The sequence below is a fragment of the Gnatocerus cornutus genome, chromosome 2, assembly GCF_029298725.1.
Source record: "Gnatocerus cornutus isolate USDA-ARS CGAHR chromosome 2, icGnaCorn1.1, whole genome shotgun sequence".
NCBI lineage: Eukaryota > Metazoa > Arthropoda > Insecta > Coleoptera > Tenebrionidae > Gnatocerus > Gnatocerus cornutus.
The window spans coordinates 9,169,780-9,179,022 of NC_142234.1; the positions used below are offsets into that span (position 1 = coordinate 9,169,780).

The 9,243-nt window shown below is 35.2% G+C and overlaps 1 protein-coding gene across 1 annotated transcript; it reads right to left on the reverse strand.

The window, feature by feature from the left end:
- Positions 1-7,010: 7,010 nt before the first annotated feature.
- Positions 7,011-8,448, reverse strand: LOC148178729 (uncharacterized). The gene is made up of 4 exons (XM_088030544.1): positions 8,352-8,448; positions 8,221-8,299; positions 8,033-8,174; positions 7,011-7,364 (listed from the first exon to the last, which is right to left on the reverse strand). The coding sequence occupies exons 1-4, from the start codon at positions 8,414-8,416 to the stop codon at positions 7,240-7,242; spliced, it is 411 nt and encodes a 136-aa protein (XP_087886670.1). The 5' UTR covers positions 8,417-8,448; the 3' UTR covers positions 7,011-7,239.
- Positions 8,449-9,243: the final 795 nt, after the last annotated feature.

Genomic DNA, 9,243 nt, shown 5'->3' on the forward strand with positions numbered 1-9,243 from the left:
AAGATGGTATGTTTTAGGATGGATTACTGGCCAACCAAATAGAAAAATTGGAAAAAACTCACAAATGCCTAAAAGACAAACTTGAAAAGAGACTTAAAGAAGTCACAGCGAGTTTGGTTCAAATGTGTGAAAAAGTTCGAACGGAATGCAAATGTGATAATGGTAAACCAGACGTTCCCCCTAAACCTGAAAAAATCAAACCGGAAATTACCCCCACGCTCATCCCTGGAAAGGGCAAACCGAAAGTTACCCTAATGGTTCCTCCTCCGATCGGAATGCCAAACGTTACTCCTATGTTTCCTTTTTTCAACAGTCAACCGAATATTTTCCCTATGTTTCCCTTTGTTAAAGCTAAACCGGAAGTTACTCTCAAACCTACCTTTCCGATAGTCCAGGAAGCCAAACCTGAAGTTACTCCAATGCCTATGCTAACGACTTCACCGCCTCCTCCGCTTCCACCTAAAACCTGTAAGGAAGCCAAAGATCGTGACAATGCGAAGTCTGGTCTTGTGCTAATTCAACCCGACGAATCCCCTGAGAGCTTTTTCGTTTATTGCGATATGGAACGGATGGGAGGTGGATGGATTATCTTCCTCAACAGAATTGATAAGAGTCAAAGTTTTGCTGAAAACTTGGAAACATATAAAAGTGGATTTGGTGATTTTAAAAAAAGTTACTGGTTAGGTCTAGACCACCTCTACTATCTTACAAGTAAGTGTCAGTTTCTTATATTCCGTTCCACTGACTCTAAATTTAGAGAATGGAAGCGAATTGTTGGTAGTACTTCATGATTTTAAAGACAGAGAGCTTTTTGCCCATTACAAGAATTTCAAAATTGGAAGCGAGGAGGAAAGTTATCCAATATTAGAACTTTCTGGATATTCTGGCACCGCAGAAAATTCTTTAACCGAATCACTTGGAAAAAAGTTTAGCACAAACGACAGAGACTATTCTAAAGGCTGTTCTGCTGCTTACGGTAAAATCAGTAATGTTACATTACCCAAGTAAAGTCGTACTTTTAGGTGGAAGAGGTTGGTGGTACACTGACTGTCACCAAATGCATTTTACAAGAAAGACTTCCGAAAAAAATCAGGCTATGCGCTGGCTAAGCAGAGAAGGACCGTTTCAGTATGCTGTAATGATGGTTAGACCCGCAAATTAAATCAAATTTTGTTCCACAAAAATATAATACTAAACCTACTCTACCGTTTTTTCTTGAAACAATTTTAAAATACAAAAAATGATATTTTAGATGTTTAAAAATGTTTATTAATTAAACTTGAATCAACTCCCAACTTACTTTCATTTCCCTTTCAAAACCCGAACCAGTTCAGAAAATTTGAATTTCCACAGCTCAGATTTTTTATCTAATAATAACTTCATATACAAATAATTTAATAGGCCAACTACAAACTTTCTAGGCTGATTTTTTTAATTATCCACATCCGCTAAACTAAACCTTCAAAAATGTTTTCACTTTAGGTAAAATAGTTCAGAATCAGTGTTATCCCATTGTAACTTGTAAAAATTAAATTTATATATCAATATCAATTGGTCACTTTTTGAAAAAATATTTTACATTTTGGTGACTGAATGGTTAAAACTTGTTAATTTACCAACAAAGTGGCAAATAAAATGTAAGCTCTTCCTGTATAGACTTTAGAAACAAACATTCATTTTAGTAAGAAGTAGGTGCCTAGCACGTCATTCCTAATTTTTTTTTCAAGTGGGTTAATAATATGGTGTATAATAGATAGATTATATTGTTTAATAATTATTGTGTTTTTGTCCAATTCAACACCGCGACTGATGAAACAATGAAATTTAAATTGGAATAATGAAGTTTTCATTTCTAAAATAGCTATAAATATTAGAAATCCAATATAAGAATAGTAGTACATTAATAGTTTTGAAGGATAATGTTTAAGGCAACATTTCACTTTATTCTATTGTTTCTAAGTTTGTATCTGATACCCTCATATACCGCCACTGTAAGTTGAAACTTCAGAAAGTCAAATCATGTGGATTTCTACCTTTATGATGTTTTAGGGTGATAATGACGAACCGTTATTTGATAAGTTAAGACAACTACATTCGTCTCAAAAACTTGCATTAAAAGAATATGAAGAAAAACTCGAAAAACTGCAAAAGTTAGTCGAACAAAAATGCGAATCAATTCGATTTACATGCAAATGTAAGTCTCAACACGTAATTCACAACAGTTACGCAAAAAAGGAGAACAAATCAAATGGATCACATTCCGCATGGGCGGAATTACACCATTCTCCTCCAGGTTATTCACCGCCACAAAATGAGGGTTTGTCTTGGAGTTTTCAACCTCCACTGAGTTCTGGACACAATTATCCATCGAAAAATTTCGTGAGTTTTAGCAAACCTCCTGCTTCTAAGCAATACTCTACGCCTCCAGTTCCTATTATTGATCCATGGTTACGTCCATCAATTACTAAAGAAAATTATTCATCAACATATTCCATGAGTTTAGAAAAACCCACTAGACCCAAACATCCAGGAACTCCAGATTTTGTTCTTCCATGGTTATCTCAATCAAATTCAGATTCCAATTATTCAGATGATCATCATTATGGCGATTCAAAATATTATGAACATTCTGAAGGCAGTTCATTGTCCAATGCATACAACTCCAATTATTCAGAAGATCATTATGATCTGAAGACTTCTGAAGAAAATTCGGCTTCCATTTATTCAGATGAACAATATTATGATGATTCTAGTTTTTCTGAAAGTTCTGAAGACAACTCCGATGACAAAAATCAGTCTAGTGATTCGAACCATTCAAATTATTCAGATGACGATGATAGTGATGATATTGATTCTGATTATTCCGAGAGCTCTGAAGAAAGTTCCGTTTCCAAAGGCCACCCTGGCAATTCGGAGGAGTCCAGTTATTCAGATGATCATGATTATGGCGAGTCTGATTATCAAGAAAATTCTGAAGACAGGTCCGTTTCCAGTATTTCGGTTTCTAATTATTCAGATGAACAAAATAACGACGATTCTAGTTATTCTGAAAATTCTGATAAAAGTTCCGTTTCTGAAGATCTCTCTGACAATTCGGACTCCAGTTATTTAGATGATGAAGATGATGATGACTCTGATTATAGCGAAAGTTCTGAAGAAAGTTCTGTTTCCAGAGATCAGTCTGACAATTCGGACTCCAATTATTCAGATGATTCTCGGTATTTTGAAAGTTCCGAAGAAAGTTCCGTTTCCGAAGATGACTTATACAATTCAGACTCCAGTTATTATTCAGATGAACAAGGTGATGATGATTCTGATTATCCTGAAAGTTCAGAAGAAAGTTCCGTTTCGAAAGATCATTCTGACAATTCCGACTCTAGTTATTCAGAAAATAGTGATTATGCTGATTCGGACTACTCGGAGAGTTCAGAGGAAAGTTCCTTTTCCAATGATCATCCTGACAATTCCAATTTGAGTCAACCAAATTATTTTTCACAGAGTCATAAAACGAATTATCCGTCACAGTATAATCCTATCAACCACTCTTCATCGAGTTATCCTGCCAATTCTAAAAGACCTTCCGATTATAAAGAAACCCCTGTAAGTCCCTTTTCAGAATTTTCTCAAAATTATCCATCACAAACACTAAATTCTTACAATCCCTCAAAACCCAAAAACCCCACTGGGCAATTAGAACAACAGATCATACACTCTTTACCGAGTTATTCTGTCAATTCTAAAGAACCTTCCGATTATAAAAATATTCCTGTAAGTCCCCATTCAGAATTATCACAAAATTATCCACCACAAACTTTGGATTATTACAATCCCTCAAAACCCAAAAACCCTAACAAGCAATTGGAACAACAGATCATATACTCTTCATCGAGTTATTCATTCAATTCTAAAAAACCTTCCAATTATAAAGAAACCCCTGTAAGTTCCTTTTCAGAATTTTCACAAAATTATCCGTCACAAACTCTGGATTATTACAATCCCTCAAAATCCAAAAACCCCATTGAGCAATTGGAACAACAGATCAAACATTCTTTATCGAGTTATCGTGTCAATTCTAAAAGACCTTCGGATTATAAAGAAACTCCCGTAAGTCCCTTTTCAGGATTTTCACAAATTTATCCATCACAAACTGTAAATTATTACAATCCCTTAAAACCCAAAAACCCCAATGAGCAATTGGAGCAACAGATCATAAACTCTTTACCCAATTATCCTATCAATGTCAATTCTAAAGGACCTTCCGATTATATAGGAACCCCTCTAAGTCCTTATTCAGGATTTCCGAAAGTTTATTCATCACAAACTCTGGATTATTACTATCTCTCAAAACCCAAAAACCCAAATGAGCAATTACAATCTGCATCGAGTTATCCTGTCAATTCTAAAAAGACTTCCGATTTTAAAGAAACCCCTGTAAGTCCCTATTCAGGTTTTTTACAAAATTATCCATCACAAACTCTCGACTATTACAATCCCTCAAAATCTAAAAACCTCAATGTACAATTGGAACAACAGATCATACACTCTTTATCGAGTTATCCTGTCAATTCTAAAAGACCTTCCGACTATAAAGAAATCCCTGTAAGTCCCTATTCAGAATTTTCACAAAATTATCCATCACAAACTCTGGATTATTACAAGCCCTCAAATGCCAAAAACCCCAATAAGCAATCGGAGCAACAGATCATACCCGCTTCATCGAGTTATCCTGCCCATTCTAAAGAACCTTTCGATTATAAAAAAAACCCTGAAAATCATCCTTCTTCAGGATTTTCACAAAATTATCCTTCACAAACTTCGGATTATGATAATACCTCAAAACCCAAAAACCCCAATGAGCAATTGGAAAAACATATTATACAAAGCCCTGAACCTAAACGAAACCTGCCAAGAAATTGCAAAGAAGTGCAAAATAAAGGTCAAAACTGTTCCGGTTTTTATTTCATCAAACCAGAAGCAGCACCACATTCCTTTTTAGTTTGGTGTGATATGGTGACGATGGGAGGTGGATGGACTACAGTAATGCATCGTTTTGATGACTCAGAAGACTTTAGACAAAGTTGGGAAGAATATAAACATGGATTCGGTCCAGTGAATGGAGAATTTTGGTTAGGTTTGGACTTCCTGCATTATCTTACAAGTAAGGTATTTTAGCATAAATCTAGAATATTTTGTGTTTTTTTTTGTTGTAATTAGAAGAACACCCCAACGAGTTGTTGGTAGTCGTGGGAAGTGGTTACGCACACTACAAAACATTTAGAATTGGATGTGCAAAAAAAGGATTCGTCTTACAAGAACTCTCAGGATACACTGGTAATACTGAAAATCTTCTTTCAAAATCACTGGGAATGAAATTTAGCACTTTTGACAAAGACCATACGAATGGTTGCGTTAAACTTTATGGTAAAAAGTTTAAACGAGTTGGATTCTTCATAATATTTTTTTTAAGATAATAAAGGGTGGTGGTTCCCAATTTGTCACGAACAAGTTAGTCGTGGAGAATTAATACAACCGCTAACTGAAATTTCCACGGAACATAGTCGCATTAACAACGTTAAAATAATGGTTAGACCTACTAATCTACCACTTGTTCCATCTACTCCGCCTCTTCCTAAAACCTGCAAAGAAGCCAAAAATGGTGATAATGCGAAATCGGGTCTCGTACTAATTCAACCACATCAAGCTCCCAAAAGCTTCTACGTTTATTGTGATATGGAACGCTTGGGGGGTGGATGGATTATCTTCCTCAACAGAGTTGATAAGAGTCAAAGCTTTGCTAAAAACTTGGAAGCCTATAAGAGAGGATTTGGTAATTTTAAGAAAAGCTATTGGTTAGGTTTAGATAACCTCTACTATCTCACAAGTAAGTGGTAGTGTTGCATATTCCGTTTTATTGACCCTGGATTTAGAAAAAGGCAGTGAATTATTGGTAGTGCTTCATGATTGGAAAGGGAGAGAGCTTTATGCCCATTACAAGAACTTCAAAATTGGAAGTGAGAAAGAAAGTTATCCAATATTAGAACTTTCTGGATATTCTGGTACCGCGGAAAATTCTTTAGAAGCATCAATTGGGAAGAAATTCAGCACAAACGACAGAGACTATTCTAAAGGCTGTTCTGTTGCTTACGGTAAAATTGGTAACGTTTCTTTAACCAAGTAAAAGCGTACTTTTTAGGTGGAAGAGGTTGGTGGTTCACCGACTGCCACCAAATGCACTTTACACGAAAGCATGAAGAAAAAAGTGATGGTAATCGCTGGCTAAGCAAAGAAGGATCATTTCAGGATGCTGTAATGATGGTTAGACCTGCAAACTGAATAAAGCCGCCATGTATTTTTTTAAATATAAAATTACAATTACAAAATACAATTATCTGTGTATATCTACCCACAATTAAAAAATGGGTGTTAATCTATTAACACGTTAGTTAAATATCAATTGTTATTAGAAATCCATTGTTAGTGGTTAATTATAAATAACTTTAAATTACATAATTCATTAAAAAAATCTCAGCAATTTGACATGACAAATTCCCACAGGATTTAGCTTTATCAGTTTTATAGGAAAAAAATCTTAAACTAGAAACTTTTTTTTTTCTACAATTGCAACAAAATCAAGCAAAATTTAAAGACAAATACTTCAAGTGACAGTTCTGACAATTATTTTAGCATTGACGCTTCACTTGACGGAGTTTAGACACGGTCGAAAACAATATCGTACTAGCTTCAGTACAAACGTAAAATAAAAAAAGTTTTTTTACTACGATCCTTGGGTATACTGTAAGTACCTGTACGTATTTACAGTTAAAGAACGTTGAAATTGTGGAACAATTTGTTTTACAATCTTTATTAAAACTAACAATACTTTGATAGCAGCACAATAAAAATTCATTTTATATTAAGCAAAACATAATATAATAAAAGAGTGACCAATCTTATCCTTATCAGTTTATTGTTATATGCAACATGAAATAATAATTTAATAATTAAGTTGTTCTAAGATTGATGCAAATTAAATAGAAATAATATTGTTGGAAAGATAAAAAAAAGCAATAGCAGATTCATTCATATGAAAATACATATTACTAATCACAAAATATAAAGGTAAGGTGATACCAATAATGGTTTCCAGTTGGGTGAACAGACTACATCTAATTAAGACTGTACCCAAGTGGCGTCTTCCCATATTATGTCATCTATTTGTTCCCTTTAGTGTAACAAAACTCAGCGCAACATATACGTAATTGACGAAACGTGCTCCTTCGATGGTAAAGTGTGCATCGGGCTGACGTACAAAGGTCCCAATCGTTCCAAATTATACTCCCATCCATGTCGCCACCCTATCATCCCTGCAACAAGAAATAACATTTCCTACATTAATTTCTCAGTTGAATCGCCACCAGACAAAAACCGGGTCTTTTCAACCCAAAAAACGCAGTTAATTAATTCCGTCCATTGTATCAACCTCACTTGAAGCTCATCAAACCCCATTTCCTCAATTCCACAAGAATCACGTCTGCATTTCTATCCGAAAACACGACCAAAACCAAGCGGGTATTTTTCACCGCCCGTTTTCCATTTAAACCGTCGAGCGATACGCGAATTCGCATTGTTGTACGGAAATTTAGTTAAGTACAAGTCATCAGCATCGCGCAGCTAAAGCACATTATGCACTTAAAATCACAACGGGAGAGGATTAATTTCCGTGGGCTTAAGCGAATTTTTTGGGGAGTGAGAGAAATTTTCAGGGGGAAAGACGCTCATTTAAAAGTACATAAAGTTTTTTTCTTGTATATCATTACATAAATCGTTCTCGAGTCACATTCCCCGCCACGAGCCTCCAATAAATCCTCGTCCAGTCGACGTTCCTCTCTATTTATTTTACTTTTTACGCTTAATTTTCAGGTTTAATGTTATTATAAGAGAGTGTGAAAGGTGCTGTCTGAAACAGCCAGATTTATTATCATCGTCGAGTTAACTGCGCGAATTATGCTTCACAAATAAAAATTACGCTCACCAGATGAGGTTTTCGGGAAGTTTTCATTCACTTTCAAGTCCCAAACGTGCTCCAACGCTTTCGTTTTGCTTTTACGTTGCACAGTCCAGCGACGGTATTCTTCCTCGCTAACTCCGTTCCTTGCTGCTTCTTCTATAATCAACTGAAAAAAGACAGTTAAGGTCCAGTTTGAAATGTTCGAGTTGTACCTTGTCCAAGTCCAACAAAAAGCCCCATTTACGTTTCCAGTCTCTACGAGCTTTCTCCTCGAGAAAAACCTGAGCTTGCCTGAAACTCACTCAATTAAGTTTGGATCTGTTTCTGGTGGAAGAGAAATTACAAGATGTCGTTAAGTATGACCAGGTCGAGAGAATTGTTTTTTTGGTTGGGATGAATGTTGGCCATCGTGAATTTTTACTGCTGCTTGGTCGATAATGGAAGTCGCATGCGCGATAGTTTGGGGAGAAAATGGTATTTACGAACTCCTGTAGATGACTAAAAACGGAGTCATTCAAATTTGACTGAAATTCAGAGGCCGCAACTTTGAAAAATATGTTTTGAGTGAGACAATAGCTAAAATGTTTTTTATAAGAAGCTTCAATTTATATTTCAGCCATTCCTTGATAACGGACGAGACATTCGGACAAAAATTATTTGTTAATTTTGTCCATGTTAGGAGTATTATTTTTTTAATAAAGAAAACAAAATACGCACATGTTAATAGACCCTCAACACTTTCATAATTGACCTATAAATGATTATCATACTACAGCTGTCAAGAGTAAAAATTTTTTGAAAAATGATAACGGACGGGACAGGGTATGACCTTGAAAGTTGCAACAATTTTAATCAAAATTTTCTGCGAAGTATTGTGAGCATTTCCTTCCAATGTGATATACTTGGATTGAACCAAGATTGAGTAATAAAAATATAAAAATGTCTCATTCCAAATTTTGCTTTCAAATGGGAAAATATTGTTTTTAAAAAAGCATACACCAAGTATTTATTATGCGATAAATCGTCGCTAATTATGAAAATGAAGCTTTACTGGAAGACATCCACACCACATAGGTAAACACAGTCACTTGGCTATGTGTCCAATGTGCAGACTGTATTTCGTCCTGAGACACCTACGTGTAATTTTCGGCGAAATCTATTTGAAATACTATTTCATTGTCTTTTAAATAATTTTTTAGGAGAAGTAAAGTACACAAGTTGTTTTCTTTTGATAT

Excerpts from the sequence above, each read along its gene's own strand:
- LOC148178729 (XM_088030544.1), bottom strand. The coding sequence starts at position 8,416 with ATGGCCAACATTCATCCCAACCAAAAAAACAATTCTCTCGACCTGGTC. Across the intron at positions 8,300-8,351 it reads GTCATACTTAACGACATCTT|GCAAGCTCAGGTTTTTCTCG; the intron begins GTAATTTCTCTT and ends AGTGAGTTTCAG. Across the intron at positions 8,175-8,220 it reads TTTTGTTGGACTTGGACAAG|TTGATTATAGAAGAAGCAGC; the intron begins GTACAACTCGAA and ends GTCTTTTTTCAG.